This window comes from Crotalus tigris, unplaced genomic scaffold (assembly GCF_016545835.1).
Source record: "Crotalus tigris isolate CLP2741 ecotype Arizona unplaced genomic scaffold, ASM1654583v1 scf7180000018737.1251358, whole genome shotgun sequence".
In the NCBI taxonomy this organism is placed as follows: domain Eukaryota; kingdom Metazoa; phylum Chordata; class Lepidosauria; order Squamata; family Viperidae; genus Crotalus; species Crotalus tigris.
This window is the reverse complement of record NW_024097176.1, coordinates 1,140,839-1,158,355: the sequence shown is the minus strand read 5'-3', so window position 1 is coordinate 1,158,355 and position 17,517 is coordinate 1,140,839. Positions and strand designations below refer to the sequence as shown.

The 17,517-nt window shown below is 41.6% G+C and overlaps 1 protein-coding gene and 1 long non-coding RNA gene across 4 annotated transcripts in view; one reads left to right on the top strand and one right to left on the bottom strand.

The window, feature by feature from the left end:
- Positions 1-354: 354 nt before the first annotated feature.
- LOC120313621 overlaps positions 355-17,517 on the bottom strand; it is a 31,208-nt gene continuing 14,045 nt past the window's right edge. The window contains exon 2 of the long non-coding RNA XR_005558199.1: positions 355-1,480. This is a non-coding gene — a long non-coding RNA (uncharacterized LOC120313621). The remainder of the gene's footprint in view (positions 1,481-17,517) is intronic.
- On the top strand, positions 1,175-16,945 carry CUNH2orf76 (chromosome unknown C2orf76 homolog). Of its 3 annotated transcripts, none has more exons than XM_039355705.1 (6): positions 1,175-1,312; positions 2,515-2,667; positions 5,170-5,220; positions 10,182-10,219; positions 10,506-10,587; positions 15,929-16,262. In XM_039355705.1, the coding sequence occupies exons 2-6, from the start codon at positions 2,535-2,537 to the stop codon at positions 16,003-16,005; spliced, it is 381 nt and encodes a 126-aa protein (XP_039211639.1). In that variant the 5' UTR covers positions 1,175-1,312; positions 2,515-2,534; the 3' UTR covers positions 16,006-16,262. The 3 variants fall into 3 exon arrangements, with proteins under 3 accessions (XP_039211639.1, XP_039211640.1, XP_039211638.1); XM_039355706.1 differs by lacking the exon at positions 15,929-16,262 and adding an exon at positions 16,872-16,945 and having other exon boundaries at positions 1,293-1,430; XM_039355704.1 differs by having other exon boundaries at positions 1,293-1,430.

Below are 17,517 nucleotides of genomic sequence, written 5' to 3'. Positions count from 1 at the left end.
TTAACTCTTTGATATGTCACTCTGGGGGAGGAATATTGAACCCCATGTGGCCAAATCAGAAAATGCTGTGGAAATTATGACATGGATGCCTATGGCCTTAGAAATCACGCCAAATGTAACCAAGATAAATGTTTTGACTTCATGTACGTTATGTGATTTGCCATCTCTCCAGGATGTATAATAATGCCGATAGACAAGCGGAAAAAATTCTAGTATTTTTTTTAAACCATGGTCATCCTCAACCAGACAGCAATCTTTATCTTCTGGTCCAGGTCTTATTTGTAATTAAATAAGGGATCACAAAACTTAGAGCACTGAGGATGGAGAAACTGCAAAAATGGGTAAACGGTGCAATGGTGTAAGGACAATATTTTATTTTTATTTGAGAATTTTAAACTTTACTTTCAACTTTGAATATATTACTGCAGTGATTGGCATGATTGTTGTAAATTGCTCTTTTTGCTGCATCCTCGTTTTTTTTATTAATTTTTGGTTTTTTGTGCCGCTTTTATTACTTTGTAAGTAGCTCAAGGTGGCAAACGTACCTCATATTTCTTCCTCATTTTCCCTCACAACAATCCTGTGAAGTGGGTTGGGCTGAGAGAGAGTAGTGACTGCCTCAAAATCACCCAGCCAAGCTTTGCAACTCAGTCGGGAGACTAAGGGTTTCGGGCAGGGAAGAAACCTACCCCAATCACGTGAGCAAGTGGAAAGTGGTGAGAAAGTGGAATTATTTGGAAGTACTTTAATTTAAATAGGCGCCTAACGCTGTTTTTATTGTTAACAGACGTCTCGAAGTGGATTACAATAACATCGGCATAGATACCAAGTGCGTAACATTCTCCCTGAAAGATCATTGAAAAAAAAAATGTCATCGAAGTAAGGGAAAGAAAGGACAGCGACACCTTTCATCGCAAGGCGAGGCAATGAAAAGGGAGTTCTAAGCTTTGTCATTGGGTGGAACGCAAAAATTAAGAAGAGCAGCCAATCGCTTGATGAGTGGGCCGGAGAATAGTAGCAAAAAGGAAAAGGGAATTCTAGGCTTTGTCATTGGGTGGAACGCAAAAGTGGGAGGAGCAGTTAATCGCTGGTGCGAAGGGGCGGAGAATAGTAGAAGACGAGCCTTTTTCTCTATCAGGAAATGACAGGCGATGGGGAGGAAGCCTTCCAGTCACGTGATTCTAAGACAAGGATGGGATTCATTTGAGGGACTTCGCGTATGCGAACCTGCAAGCGAGGCGAGGAAGTGAGGCTCTCGACTCGGCTGGGAGGAAACCAGGATTCTTAGCGAAGCTGTCACGGAGAGGGGCAGGTGATTTCGGAGGCACAATGTCATGCGTTGCTATGAAGCTGAAGGAGATGTGGGTGCTTGGAGTTGGGAGGCGTTCATAGATGGGAAAGCACTTTGCCAAGGCGAAGTCACTTCTCCGGTGCGTGCAACTCTACATTTTTAAGTAGAGTCCATTTAGAGTTTGGGGGCCTAAAAATAAATAAATAAAAAAAATAATATTACCTTCTTCTGGTAAAATAAGTCAATTAAACGCTGCTCCGTATAGTTTTAATGTTCTTACTGTAGTCATGAGCTCGCATGAGGCTTCTATGATGCACAGATATATATACACACACACACACACATAACACGCGTACACCGAAATGCACGTGTAAATATTTTGATCAAATTTCTCTCCCCGTTCTGTACTGACTCACATGACTCACATGACGCTTGATTTATCATGACCGACCTATCCAGTCTTGTATAGTCTTTTTTTGTAATGGTTGGATTACTATTGCACTCACTAGAGCAGGGGTAGGCAACCTTGGTTCTTTTATGACTGGTGGAATTCAACTCCCAGAATTCCTGAGCCAGCCAGGAATTCTGGGAGTTGAAGTCCATGAGTCATAAAAGAGCCAAGGTTGCTTACCCCTGCACTAGAGGTACCAGATGTGGTCTGAAGGAATCTGGAAGATCGCTAGATCGCAGCAAAACAGTGGCTCAAAATGGAAGGGCCTCTCTGTTGCCCTCTACTGGTCGTTTGGACTTTTGCAGGACAGATCAGGTAACCCTAGGATCCTGTCTCAAGGTGGATGAAATCTGTTTCTTGTATCTGAACTTCCTGCATCATATGAAATATGATATAAAGTTTGGCATCTACTGAGAAGATCGTTAGTTTTTTTTTAAATTAAAGGGGCAGAGGAGGAAAGGATAAGGGAAAGTAGTGGCCAGAAAGAGAAAATGTGAAGGTAAGATAGGCCAGTATCCACTAAGCAGTTTTCTTTTAACACCACTGTTTTAGGGCTCCTTTTCTTTATGCCTCTTTTAATGCTTCTTTTCAAAATACTATTCAAATGTTTCTAAATTTCTGAAATAAGGATTACTGAAATGAATGAAATAATTATGAACTTCTAAAAATCTCTTTATGCTTCTTAGTTGATCTCTTATATTCTTATTTTCCAAGAAGACCAGTTCTTTTAAAGGCAATAATTCAATGTTTTATTATGTTTTTTGCCTTCCAGGTAAATTGCGGTTAATTCACATGTCATCTGAAAGTGTGATAGTTACCGTTCGTCTTATTCGCTCTTTTGAGCATCGTAATTTCAGACCAGTTGTGTACCATAATGTTAACCTGGACCAGACTGTAAAAGAATTTATTGCATTTGTGAAGAAGGGTAAGAAGCTGTGAGGGTTGACTTTGTTGGTCAGTGTGCTGAAAGATTAATTGGCAGAACAGAGGTGGGGGAAAAGGGAAAAGGCAGTTTGCTGATATTTCTCTGGCAGAAGAATTGGAGCATGTACTTTTTTGCATGCAAAATGCATTTTTAGGCAAGCTGGAGAAAAAAATCACCAGAAACACAGTGCTGCAGTCAGTCAGCCAGGACATCAGTCATGTGTTGGTTGGGCCAGTTGTCTGATTTGATGATATATTATCTCCCTTGTTCCTACAGTGTTTCTGTTGGACCATGATTTGGAAAAGTCAAACTCAGTAAAGTTTGATTTCTCTCAGAATATATGCTTTCTCAGGGATAATCAAACTACAAGGCAAGTTTTTTACAGTATCACATGTTAAGATATTAGGAGAGCGAGTTTAATTAAGACACCAGGCTAGAAACAGGGAGATGGTGAGTTCTAGTCCTCTCTTAGACACGAAGTCAACTGACTTTGGGCCACTCGCTCTTTCTCAGCCCTCGTAAAAGGCAATGGCAAACCACTTCTGGAAAACTTTGCCAAGAAAAATGCAGGCAGGCAGTCTAGGCAGTTGCCAGGAGTCAACATTGACTCAAAAGCTCAAAACAAACAAACAAAAAAACAAGTTGTGGCAGATTTTGAATTATAAAATTTCAGTCTATAATCTAACATAATTGTTACATCCACTTTGTGGGTTCACTGTGTTTACAGATAGTTCTTGTTTAACAATGCGAACAGTCAAAAAGCAAACAATATCCCAGTCAAGGAACTATCAACTCAGACAAACAAGCTAACAGTAAACAAGAGTCTGATCAAGGAGACACCAGGACCGCCCTCACCCACAGTGAAAGGGCAAGCCACTAGTTACACAGGGGTAGGCAACCTCGGCTCTTTTATGACTCATGGACTTCAACTCCCAGAATTCTGGGAGTTGAAGTCCATGAGTCATAAAAGAGCCGAGATTACCTACCCCTGTACTAGTATATAGAATGAGAGCAAATCCCACTCCTTTCTTGGATTGATGATGCTTTCTAATTGAGTAATAAAAGGTCTGCAAGAAAACCACCAAGCTCAGAGAGCACCAAGGACCCCACAGTGCTAATTGGAACCAAAACCTCCACTGTTAAATGACAGGGGCATAAGTTGAAAAATAACAATAGCAACAGCAATGACAGTCCTGGTTGCTGTTGTAAAGAAAGGGTTCTGTGGGCCATTCAATGAAAACCTCCTGTGATTCTGACTGGCAGCCTCCTGCAAGCTCCTTCCCTATTGACTTTGCTTGTTGGAAACCGGCAGGAAAGTTCTTCTAAATTGCAACTGCTTGATTCCAAGACACGGTGACATCATCGGTATGAGAGCTGGTCATAGCTACCACTCATCCAGCACTGTTGTAAATTCAAACAGTCATTGAATGAGTGGTTGTTAATGGAGAACCACCTGTATTGGATGTAAAAGTGAAAAAAAAAACTCCTGCCAAATCTAAAAAATGGCAAAAAAAAAACCCTTTCCAGGCTGAAGACTCTGTGGAATGTAGTCAGCAGACATCAAGCCTGCCTCGAACATGTCTTTATTACAATATGACGATCCTCATCGGCCTGACTCAATCCCTGATCTCTACATAGATGCAGCTATCCAGTTTTCTTGACACGGGAGTGTTTTGTCACTGCCTTCTTGGGGGGGGGGGAATGCTTTCTCAGTGTAGCCAATAATTATGGTGGGCTCCCCTCTGAATATTAGCCAGGTCTGACCCCGTTTAACCTTTTAAGACCAGTGAAAGCTGATTAGGTGCTGCACCTATTGGTCTCTTTCGGAGAAGATCTCATAGCTACCTATTTATGCTTCTTTGTAAGTGAGTTTTATTGGATTTGGTGCATTTTGATTGGTATTGAAAAACAGCTTTATTTTCTCTTGGTCTAAGACAGGGGTAGGCAACCTTGGCTCTTTTATGACTCGTGGACTTCAACTCCCAGAATTCCTGAGCCAGCCATGCTGAGGTGAAAGGGAGAATTTCCAAGCTGAGCTAGCTGGTTCAGGAATTCTGGGAGTTGAAGTCCATGAGTCATAAAAAGAGCCAAGGTTGCCTATCCCTGCCCTAGGCCGCTTTATGACTCATGGACTTCAACTCCCAGAATTCCTAAGCCAGCCATGCTGAGGTGAAAGGGAGAATTTCCAAGCTGAGCTAGCTGGTTCAGGAATTCTGGGAGTTGAAGTCCACGAGTCATAAAAAGAGCCAAGGTTGCCTATCCCTGCCCTAGGCCGCTTTATGACTCATGGACTTCAACTCCCAGAATTCCTGAGCCAGCCATGCTGAGGGGAAAGGGAGAGTTTCCAAGCTGAGCCATGCTGCCTCAGGAATTCTGGGAGTTGAAGTCCACGAGTCATAAAAAGAGCCTACCCCTGGTCTAAGATAATGGTCCAGGGGCTTATGTACATTAAATAAATGTCAGGGAAAACAATGTTGATTTTCATTTTTGCTCCCCCTCTAGATATCACATCAAGGACAGAACTTTTGCCGCCTTTCAGAAAATATACCTATGGTAATTTCCTTTCCTTATTTTTTAAACAACATTTAAATATTAACACGAGTTCTTCTTGGAAAAAAGTAATGAACAATACACAAGATGTGAGAAAGCATGGATGTCAGTTTGGCTTGGTTTTCTAATTCACCCAAGCTTTCTTTCAAAATTTAACTCATAAAAGTCAGGTGGGGATCAGTGAACTCAGACGTGGTATACATTTAATTGTAGGTCTCAAACATTGATCCAGACTGTAGAAATGTATATGCTGTGAGAGACCTTGTGCTGGGGAGGCAGGTGATTGAAATCAATTATTTCTGAAGACAACTTCATTTCCTTTTTTCCTTTTATTCCTTTTAATTTGCCTCTGGTTTTAAAATACTATATCAATGAATAAAGGCTCGCACTCATATTGACTTAGTAATGCTCATTCTGGTCAACGTTAGCAGTCTTTAAAACATGTGTTCCTATGAATTAAGCTATTAAAGGAAGAATTTCCATTTGCTTCCTTTTGAGCAGCGGTTCTCAACCTGTGGGTTGTGACCCCTTTGGGGGTCGAACGACCCTTTCACAGGGGTTACCTAAAACCATCGGAAAAAACATATTTCCGATGGTCTTACGAACTGAGACACCGCTCCTCTATCTCTGGGCAGTGGGTCCATCCATGCTGGCGCTGAGGCCGGGGTTCGGCGGGGTCGGGCGGCGAGGCCGGACGCTGGTGGAGGAGGAGGGGTGGGCCGCATGGAGCGAGGCGCGGGGCAGGAGGGTGGCAAAGAGGCGGGCACTGCGGCTGCTGCTGCTGTTGCTGAGGCAGCTGATCACGATGCAGAAGTGCCATGGCATGGAGCGGCGCGGCCGAGGGCGGGCAGGTGGGCAGGCCAAGGGGGAGGCGCGGCCCGCCGCATGATGAAATTGCAGACAGCAGCACCTCGCCAGCTCTGCCTCGGCCGGTGCAGGGGGCAGCACCATGCATGCATGGCGCTCCCGGGCCGAGGCAGTTGCTGGGCGACGGCCCACGTGCGCCCTTGACCTGCCTGGCGCGCACTCCAGTTGCAGGAGAGGAGGTGGACCGCACGCGCCAGAGAGAGAAAAAGAAAAAGTGAGTGAGAGAGAGAGAGAGAGAGAGAGAATGAGAGTGAGCAAACCCCGCCCCTCCTGCCCCCGCCCGCAGGGGTTGCGGCATTAGGAAGGTTGAGAACTCACTCACTGCTTTTGAGTGAACATCATAATTGAATTGGCTCTTCCCTGGAGCTGGGTGGTAGTTGCATTAGTAAAGTGGCTTTAAAGATTTCCTGATAGGAACCAGCGAAGCCTACACCATCACTGGACAAAGTTTGGTGAGTTATTAATGATGTGGTCTACATTTTTGGTCTTCCCCTATATGATGGCAGCATTAATCATTTCTGTCAATCACATTTTGTGTTTTAATTTTCCTGCCCCATGCATGCTTCAAACAATTTTCTTAACAAACTTTGCAGATTGCATCATTGTATTTATAAACCAGCCTTGGGTTTCATCTCTATTTGTGTTGATGCTTGTGACAATTAAGATCACAAGAACACGCTACATCAGGGGTTTTCAACCTTGGCCCTTTTATGACTTGTGGACTTCAACTCCCAGAATTCCTCAGCCAGCAATTCTGGGAATTGAAGTCCACAAGTCATAAAGGGCCAAGGTTGAAGACCCCTGCGCTACATGTTCTCTAGTATGATACCTGTAGAGGGGACAGAAAGTAGAGGGATATTAGAAATAATGTTGCATGGCAGAAGATCAAGTGTCTGGGTACCCACGTTATTACAAAATGTGTCATCTATTGGTGAGAACAATTAAGCAGTGGAACAGCTTGCCGTCAGAAGTTGTAGGCGCTCCATCACTGGAGGTTTTTAAGAGACTGGACAACCACTTCTCTCAAATTGTATAGGGCAGTGATGGCGAAACTTTTAGAGACCGAGTGCCCAAACTACAACCCAAAACCCACTTATTTATCGCCAGGTGCCAGGTGGGCGTGGCTGTGGTGCTCATGGCAGACTGAGTAGGTGTGGCCAAGGTGGGCATGATAACCTCGATGTTGCTCGTGGGGAGGGACACCTGTGGGGACCGGGCAGGGTTGGAGGAAATCCAATTTCTGGCAGGTGGGGCAGTGGGCAGGAGGCTTATCCTGCAGGGTGAGGCAAGGCAAGGCAAGGAAGGGCAGGGGAACCATTGTCGCAGGGCAAGGTGAGGCAGGGGTTGGGGCGGCTGCTACCTGACACCATCGGCCCCTGCACACAGAGGCCAGTGAGCGCATGGGTACTGGGATGCATCCAGCCATGTGGACCTCGGCGAGTTAGCGGGCAGCTGGTTGAAGAGAGACGGTTGCCATCTCCGGAGCATGGCGCGTGTGCCCACAGAGAGGGCTCTCAGTGCCACCTCTGGCACGTGTGCCATAGGTTCGCCACCACTGGTATAGGGTCTCCTGCTTGAGCAGGGGATTGGACTAGAAGACCTACAAGGAACCTTTCAGTTCTATTCCGATTGTTGGATTGAAAAATATCAGGCAGTACAATTCCATTGTACCTAGAACTTTTCCTTCTGGAGTTGTCATCTTGGAATTCAACTTCCACATTAGCCTGTTTGTTATTCATTCATTGTGGTATTAATTATCAGAGTTGTCCTTGGGGTATGATTTTGGTAATATGATCCCCAAATGCTTTTTGGGCTTGACTTACATGCTGAAATGCCACTCATGACCCACAGTCCTTTGAACTCAGCTTCTTCCAAGCTTCTGCATTTCAATTGCCCAGCAACTAGTTGTGAGGTCAAGAAGGGGGCATTAAGTAGGAGCGGGAAGCAAGGAATAAGAATTAAGTGCTGAAAGAATTTACATAGTAAGTAAGGAGCGAATCGGAGCAGAGATAAAGAAATAAGATTCAAAGATGAATTTGCTAGACGAAGTAATATTTAAATCAAAATGAATCAGTAAATTAAAAGATAAATTAATGACTTGTAAGAGTCCAATTATTATGCCAATTTTGCAGATATGGGATGGTTTGAAACAATTACAGGTTTGGCTATATACCTGTTAACAGTCAATTAATGACCATGCCAGCTTTTTCAGTAAATAAATTTGCATGCTATAATGTAATGGAACATGCTGATGTAAAAAGAATGCACTAGCTCAGGGGTAGGCAACCTTGGCTCTTTTATGACTCGTGGACTTCAACTCCCAGAATTCCTGAGCCAGCCATGCTGAGGGAAAAGGGAGAAGTTTCCAAGCTGAGCCATGCTGGCTCAGGAATTCTGGGAGTTGAAGTCCACGAGTCATAAAATTGCCAAGGTTGCTTACCCCTGAGCTAGCTGGCAAATGTTTAAAAATAAATCAAATAATGCACATCCCTTTGGACAAGTAAAAATTATATACTATACCTAGATGGATTAGGAATCTCTCTTACACAATATTGAACTAATTCTGAGAATATAGTGTTAAAATGTCTAAAATAATTTCCCAGGAGAATTACATCACTTGTTTGCAGGTTTTTTTTTAAAAAATATATATATACTAAACTGACTTAGAATTTTTGTCAAAAATAATAAGAATTGACAATATTGTATGACCAGCCTATTGAGATTAAAAGACAGTAGATGGCAGAGTTCTATAGTAAAGCCCTTGCACAGTACACTGAGAATAAAGTTTGAATAGGAATTAGTATGTTTCAAATTGAATGATCTCTTTATTTGTTTTAATTTGTTATTATTTCTCAATTTGTTTTTATTAAATGAATAGATTGCGTATTAGTGTTAAAAAAATCAAAGTGGTCTTTTAATAGATGCTAGTTTCTACTACAATCTGATAATGACTTGAAATCACAAGATATTGATTAATATAGTTGATATAATTCAGTCCCGTTGTTTTCTCATTCCACTGAATACTTTTATTTTAAAATGATGCAGAAGGGATGGAAGCTAGAGGAAAGCCCTCAAGGATTTGATTAGCCTTTTCTTTGTTGTGAAAATGGTGTGTACTTTCCTCTTTTGCAAACATTGAACCTATCTTCCATTTTCAAACGTAACAGAAAATAATGCTGAGTTAAGGACTCCCCAGAGAGGCTGATGCAGTGGTGGGATTCTGCCGATTCGCACCACTTCGGCAGAACCGGTAGCTAATTTTTTGTTGCCCAGGCCCAGAATGGACTTCCGGAAGTGGCATCCACACAGAAAACTGGTTGTTTACATATTTGAATCCCACCACTGAGCTGATATCAAGGGAATGTATTCTGTTAGATCTACTCTGGATAGTTGGGGAGCAGAACGGGGACTGGAGTAGAAAGCAAGGTCAGAGAAACAGAAGTTTGCTTATGAAACATTTGCTTATTGCCCAAAGATAAATATGATGAAAGCTGTTAGCTCGAAAAAAGTATCGGTTTTGATTTTTATCTGAAGCCTGGTACGGCTAGTCCTTATGACCACAACTGAGCCAGGTATAAGTTCTTGATGTATATAATCTGAGAACATTTTAGGAGAGAGGTTGCAGTTAATAACATTTTTAAGGCTGGCAACAAATTAATTGTTAAAACCTATGCCAGGATGTATTTACACTGATTGGATTAATTTGTTTATAGTGCTTTTATGCTGCTTCAGTGAAAAAGACAATTGTAAGCAGCTTATAATTTTATAATTTAAACCTAAAAACCTTTGAATAAGTACTAAAGCCGGTGTTCAAATTAATTATAATGAAATAAATAACTGGCTGCAATCTTCTTCTGTATGTTTACTTGGGGTCCATTGATTCATTGAGATTTCTTTCTTGTTTTATGGGTCTAAATTTATCCCAAGTAGTATCACTTTGGGAGGAATTGGTTTTGTTTTTCAAATTGTGACATGTGTCTAATTCTAGTTCAATGAATAAAGGTAATACTACTGCAGAGTGAAGGAAGCATGCACAAAATCTGGGAAGTGTCCATGAGTGTTTTAAGGTCAAATCTGTCTCAAATTATCTCTTTCAGACACAATGAAGATTATACATCAAGCGCATGGCTCTAAGGTACGTTTTATCCTTGCTTCCTTATTTCCCTCTGACGATGATGTTGTCCATTCAGTTGTGTGCGACTCTTGATTTTATGGGCCAGGTCTCTCCATATCTTCCGATTTTGCACTGCGTCTTTGGGTTTTTCTACTCGGGTTGGTGTCAGCTTTGATAGTGTCCAGCTTTGAAGCTTGTCTTTGGCGGCCTGGTTTCCTTTCTTTCCTTCTAGATAGTTCTTATTTTTTTCTTGATGTTGGACAATGTCGACTCTCTCATTCCACCCTTCCTTTCCCCACATTTCTAGACCAATGAACTTGTTGTGAGTTTAGAGGATGACGACAGACTCATTTTGGAGGAAGACAGCACCTTGAAAGCGACTGGAGTAGGTAAGTTGCTCATTTGAATTGACAGAAGAAGTGGTTCATTGTGCTCGCCTTTATTCCGAGAACATCTGACCGTATTTGGATAGCCAGCTGAAAAGCAAACGCTGTTCCTGGTGCTCAGTGCAGAAACTGGTAATTATTCTGGGATGGGAGAGGAGGCCAGCTTAATGTACATTCAAATCATTGGGCTTGAGAGCACGTCTCTCCCTACAGAATGCTAATGAAGGCTTTTTTCTTTTCTTTTTTAAGGAAGGTATGCCTAGAACTCTATGGAGAGTCATTTTAAATGATTGACAGTTTGGTTATTAGAACCACATCTGCTTAATCTTTTCAGTAACATTTAAATGGATGGTTTGGTTGGAAATTTAAGAAGGGGAACTAGCAAGGAGACATGAGAGCGGCATCTGTTTAATAAAGCACAGTGCTGAAATCACCCAGATATTTGAAGCAGAGTGCCCTGGGGTATGTTATGCCGTAAGAAATGTAAAGAAAGAGGATTGTGTTGGCCAAACCAGGTGGCTGCAGGGTGCCAGTTAAATATTGATTTGGCATTGCAGGTAATCCTTGTTCAGTGACTCATTTCTTTCTTTCTTTCTTTCTTTCTTTCTTTCTTTCTTTCTTTCTTTCTTTCTTTCTTTCTTTCTTTCTTTCTTTCTTTCCCCCTCTTTCTTTTTTCTTTCTTTTCTTTCTTTCTTTCCTTTCTCCCTTTCTTTCTTTCTTTCTCCCTCCCTCTTTTTTTCTTTCTTTCTTTCTTTCTTTCTTTCTTTCTTTCTTTCTTTCTTTCTTTCCCTCTCCCTCCCTCCTCCCCCTCTTTCTTTCTTTCTTTCTTTCTTTCTTTCTTTCTTTCTTTCTTTCTTTCTTTCTTTCTCCCTCCCTCTTTCTTTCTTTCTTTCTTTCTTTCTTTCTTTCTTTCTTTCTTTCTTTCCCTCTCCCTCCCTCCTCCCCCTTTCTTTCTTCCCCCTCTTTCTTTTCTTTCTTTCTTTCTTTCTTTCTTTCTTTCTTTCTTTCTTTCTTTCCCCCTCTTTCTTTCTTTTTTTTTCTTTCTTTCTTTCTTTCTTTCTTTCTTTCTTTCTTTCTTTCTTTCTTTCTTTCTTTCTTTCTTTCCCTCTCCCTCCCTCCCTCCTCCCTCCCTCCCTCTCTCTCTCTCTCTCTCTCTCTTTCTTTCTTTCTTTCTTTCTTTCTTTCTTTCTTTCTTTCCTTTCTCCCTCTTTCTTTCTTTCTTTCTTTCTTTCTTTCTTTCTTTCTTTCTTTCTTTCTTTCCTTTCTCCCTTTCTTTCTTTCTCCCTCCCTCTTTCTTTCTTTCTTTCTTTCTTTCCCTCTCCCTCCCCCTCCCCCCTTTCTTTCTTTCTTTCTTTCTTTCTTTCTCCCTTTCTTTCTTTCTTTCTTTCTTTCTTTCTTTCTTTCTTTCTTTCTCCCTCTTTCTTTCTTTCTTTCTTTCTTTCTTTCTTTCTTTCCCTCTCCCTCCCTCCCTCCTCCCTCCCTCTCTCTCTCTCTCTCTCTCTCTTTCTTTCTTTCTTTCTTTCTTTCTTTCTTTCTTTCTTTCCCTCTCCCTCCCTCCCTCCTCCCCTTCCTTCCTTCCTTCCTTCCTTCCTTCCTTCCTTCCTTCCTTCCTTCCTTCCTTCCTTCCTTCCTTCCTTCCTTCCTTCCTTCCTTCCTTTCTCCATCTCACCACAAGGCAACTCTGGACAGCTTACAGCATGAAAATGAAACCATAAATATATGAATAAAAGAGCCATTCAGAGTTGTCTTGTAGTAAAATGTGCAGCTAATAAATTTTACAAACAAACAAATAACATCACATTAAAATTACAATAAAATACAAGTTATAACTAAAGATGGGGAGGAGGAGAAGAATATATGGGAGGGAGAACATTTTTAGTGACCGCTTGCAGTTATGATACTGATGAAAATGTAACTTTGTGACTAGTGCTCCCATTTATGACCATTATAAGTCTGTAAAGCAAAGGAAAGCTGAAATAAAATTGTAAAACCACGATGTTTCACTTAATAACTGAGTTACCAATTGATGTTGCTAAATGAGGACTATCTGCATCTCTAAGATCAACAAGTTCTCTGGACACATAGCACTCTGCTTAAAACAGTATATTCATTGTTTTTTATTTAATCACACTAGTAGGCCACCTTAATTTCAATCAGAGTTTAGGTGGTTTGCAAAATGTAAACACTTAAAATAACAATAATAGCACCGAATAGGAAATGATTAGTTGTCCACATCAGAGAAAATGGGGGCTTTGAATGAAATGTCTCATTGAAATGGCTGAAAATAGGAGAGGTTGATTATAGATTGGTATACAATTGTTTGGCTGGGGATTCTGGGAGTGCTGGGGAATTCTGGGAGTTGAAGTCCACAAGTCTTAAAGTCGCCAAGTTTGGAGACCCCTTGCTTTAGTGTTTTTCACTGTAATCCATATTTCTAGAGAAACCTTGTTGTATGTTCCAATTGTAGGAAAAGAGCTGTCTAAATCATCCACATTCTGGATGGCTGGAACTTTAAACTTGCATCACATCAAGCATTAAATGATTAGAAAGTTTTTCTTTGCTGTGATTTATTTCTGGAAAGTGATGAGGATTACTGCAGTGCCTAAGACAATAATGAGGATTATTGCAAGGCCTAAGACACATGCCTGCAGACCCCTCCCATCCCCCCCCCCCATAATCCCCAAGCATGCCATTCCTCCCCCAAACAAGATGCCTAAAAGTTCTTGGTCCAGCTGCAGCCTAGAGGCCACAGACAGGGTTCTGGACAGACTCATTGGGCTCAGTGACGGTCAGTTACCTATCCCTAATTTAATGGAAGTTCTTGGTCCATAACAGTAGATGTGATCCAGGAGGAACTCAGGAAAATACAGCTTGTGATGGTGAAAAGAAGACAGGAAAAGTGGGGGTGTTATCTGGTCATTGGATAGGCTGCCCTGTCTGCCATTTGTTCGATGGGAACTTTTCTTTCAACATTTAAGCCTCCAAGGAATGGTGGTAATGAAACCTTCCAAAAGTACTAAAAATTATCTGAACAAATAAACTGACAACAGAAAAGAATGCATTGTTCAAATAAGATAATTTTGAAATGACTTGAACATCTCTCTTTATAAGGTAGAGTGAGCTCGCAGGTAAGAAAAAGGAAACACAACTTTCTTATATTTAGTGAATGAGCATCAGACATGTTCATTTTTATCCATTATCTGGAGTTTATATGCCCAACAATGCTCAATTCATCTCACTTGAATAACAATAACCAGGACTGTAACCCTAAGAAGAATGATAATGTATTAAAGTAATAAATCATAATAACCATTAGAAAAAGGAAGCAACAGTGCTTGCCACAGCAGCCTAACCCACAGCAGGAAGGTTGCCCTCATCACCAGTCTATTAAGCGCAGAGTCACTTAGATGAGATGGGTAGTATGGAAATTCAATAATAAAAAACAAAAATGTTTCACAGCTCTCCAGAAAATCCAGGTTTTTATCCCTTTCTGAAAAACCAACCTAATGGAATGGGACCCAACCTAAGGGAGGAACACTGCTCTAAAGAAGGGGGCAGCATCTAAGCACTGATGTTTTATCTCCCTTTTTCACAGAAAATTGTATGGAGAGATCTAGCATTTAAATAAGTATGGAATATTTCTGTTCATTTGTGGAAGTTTTAGAACAAGGATGCAAATCTGAAGCTTGCTGCTGATGATGTCAAGGGTCTATACACCCAGATGTGACTTTCTGAACAGACTCTCTCATTGGAGAAAAAAAAATTGTGAGAACAGAATAACCTTTTAGGACAGGGGTGTCAAACTTAATTTCATTGAGGGCTGCATCAGCATTGTGGTTGCCCTTGGGGGGCCGGGTGGGGGTGGCCAGGGTGGGTGCAGCCTACTGGGTGGGCGTGGATGGAGTAGGTGTGGCCTACTGGGTGTGGCCTACCAGCTCTAAATTGTTCGCATCAAGGGTGCCTGTGGGGACCTGGGCAGGAGTGGGACAGATCTGAGGGTCTCTGGAAGAAGAGGGTTGGACCGGGGCAAGCGCCAAGGCATGGTCCATTTCTTCATTTCTCACAAAGGGTGACACCTCCCCAGCAGGCACCCAGAGGGCAGGGCCAATGTGGCAGGGGCTGGTTCCTCGCTGTTTCCGGACGGCCTTGTGGACTTAAGACTGAATGCATTTCAGCATAAATGGCCACCACAAAATTGTACATTGGCTCTTGGCCGGCCTGGGCCAAGGCCAAGGCAGTGGGGGGCCATTCCCTCACTGTTTCCAGGATGGCTTCACGGGCCACATGAAACCACTTTGCAGGCCGCATCCGGCCCCTGGGCCTTGTGTTTGACATGTCTGTTTTAGGAGCAATAATTAGCAGTAATAAGCAAGGCTTAAACAGGTGCAGTTCACCCAAAAGTTCTATTACCAAGTGTCTGCTTTCAGTTTTGATTCCTCCAGGACTTTCTTTTCTCTTTCTGCAGATTTCCTAGTCAATATTCAGTCACAGCTCTCCCGCCCTTGCTCCTTTCTTCACAACACACAGGCAGACTTCATTAACTTATGGCTTAATTTTAAAAAGCGAGTGCCGAACTTGGTTCGTTCTCGCACTTCAAAAGGCTCCCACGTCTTCTGATTGTGATGACTTTCCATCAGCGATGTGTCTGCTCTGAATTAGTAATGTTGCTGACTTACTGTTTTAGAAGAAGTCCTTGACCTGCTGGTGGGAAGATCTGTGCCTGCTCTGAACCTCTGTGGTTCCTTGAGCTCTGCCAGATCCCCTGTGAATAATTAGAGGCATTTGAAGGTATTGCTGGAGAAGCCAATTTGTATCTTTCACTTTGCATATTGTTGAAGCCTCATGAATTAATCATTGGCAGGGGGGGGGGGGGAAGAAAAAAATTAGCTGCTTCAGTCTCGCATTTGATGGGTCATGAGGGAGAATGTAAAGTGACCTGTGAAATATTCTACTGATCCTCTAAGTATTAAATTATTACGGCTACAGGTTAATTTCAGGGGGGGATCTCCCTCCCTTCTCACTAAATAGAACAAGGAACTTTAAAATACAGATTTAGCTATTTTCTTATATTTTGAAATGAGAACATAATGAAAGAGAAGAAGTGATGCTTTCAGCTTGTGGAATGCCATCTCAATGCCTTTGTTTTGAATTTTGTTCTTAATCAAGTATGCTTCCCTGTTTCTTCTACTAAGCCTCCTATGTCTTCTTGCTATTGGGATCAGTTGTAAAAAGATGTTAATCAACAACAGTCTTAAATGACAGCTTAATTATTACTATATTTTTTATGATGGGAAAACTCTAGTCTTTCTCAAGTGGGTGAAATATGTGCGTTTTCTCATTTCAGCTAATGAAACAGAGCTTGCATTTTTCTGCATGGATGATTACAGAAAATATAAAACCAATCCTGTTGCTACCTGGTGAAGACCAAGAAAATTGAGATAAAAAAAATATTCGCTGTTAATAAGACAGTTTATCCTGAAATCCTAAAAAATGTCTGTTAACAAGCATTGAGACTTTTGTTTACAGAAATGCAAGACCCATTGCAGAAGGGGAGACTCCCAACAGTGACATTGCTTTCCAACAAGATTAATTTCACTTCCCAAAATGTGTGATGTTTTATAATAAACATATGTGGATACCTTCTCTGTATGGCTTGCAAATAAAAATTGGAATGTAGATTGACACAATCGTTTATTCCAAAGTGAACACGTATCAGCTCCAGAAAAGAACCAAGCATAAAAAAATCCGGGCAATCTCACCACACTACAGCCTTCTGTTTAGCGTCCTTTGCATTTCTTCCCTTGTCTCTCCATCTTCAAAATGAAGGAAGTGTGAAAAATGCCTTGTTTCAGTTGGCAGATACATAGAGGGGGAAATGTTTTATGCTGGGCTTGTTTCAGGGTTTATGCTGTTTTTTTTTAATAAATGTTTTTGAGGCAGGGTGCCAAAGTGGTGTTTATATAAGTGCTAAACCTGTGGAAGGGAGAAAAATAGCTATTTTGTTTATTTTTTCATTTTCAGAGCGGGCATCTAACAGTTTCTAATCATCAAGTAACTTCTCCCATTTCCTTTGATTTCTGACTCGGTAAAACTTTCTTCAGTGTAGCTCATCATGATAAGAGTTGGCCATGGTGATTTATGAGATATGGCCCCTGTGGTATATGCTGTGATAGCATGCTGATGAGATTTGATATCAGAATGCATCTGCGTATTAACTGAGCCGCAATTGTTCTGTGCCAATATGTTCAAGAATGAACAGCTGTCTTTTCTGCTGTTCTTCTTTTAAGGATATAACAGCGGTTTGGATTATGTTCAGACTGGACAAAATTCCTTTGAGAAAAGATAGTACTTCTAGTGTGTTGATTTCCTTTGGAAGGTAGGTGGCATCACTTCACTTTCTGCCTAATGGTTTAGTTGTGGTGAAATATTAGAAATGAATCAGCTCAAAAGGAAAGTGTTAATATTGCTGGGCTGAACGGTGGGGCAAATTATGGTCTTGTTAATGATGTTTCTGTATTATGAATCTCCAAGTAGCGTTTACTGCATTTTTAATAGCTTTTTTAATTGGTCTCAACAGATGGCAACACCTGGCTGACACTGACTTGACATGGAAGCCTAGTAAGGGGTGGTGCTTGGTGAGAGATTTCTAAGGAATAAAGGCTGAAGGCTAGATGGGAAGCAAGGGGGAACATTCCAGAAAGAAGACAGTGGTCTGTATCACTGGTTATCACCACGAAGTCTCCAATTTTGGGTTTGACTTGAAAGAGACAATCTTGTAATCCTCCTGTAATGTCCAGTTTTGCTTCTATCATATACAGTAGGGGTGTCAAACTGCCGGTCTGCAGGCTGGATGCATCATAGCGAAACAGTGCCCACCCCATTGCTGGCAATGGCAAAAAAAGTCTCAACACGTCATGTGACATTGCGAGTTTG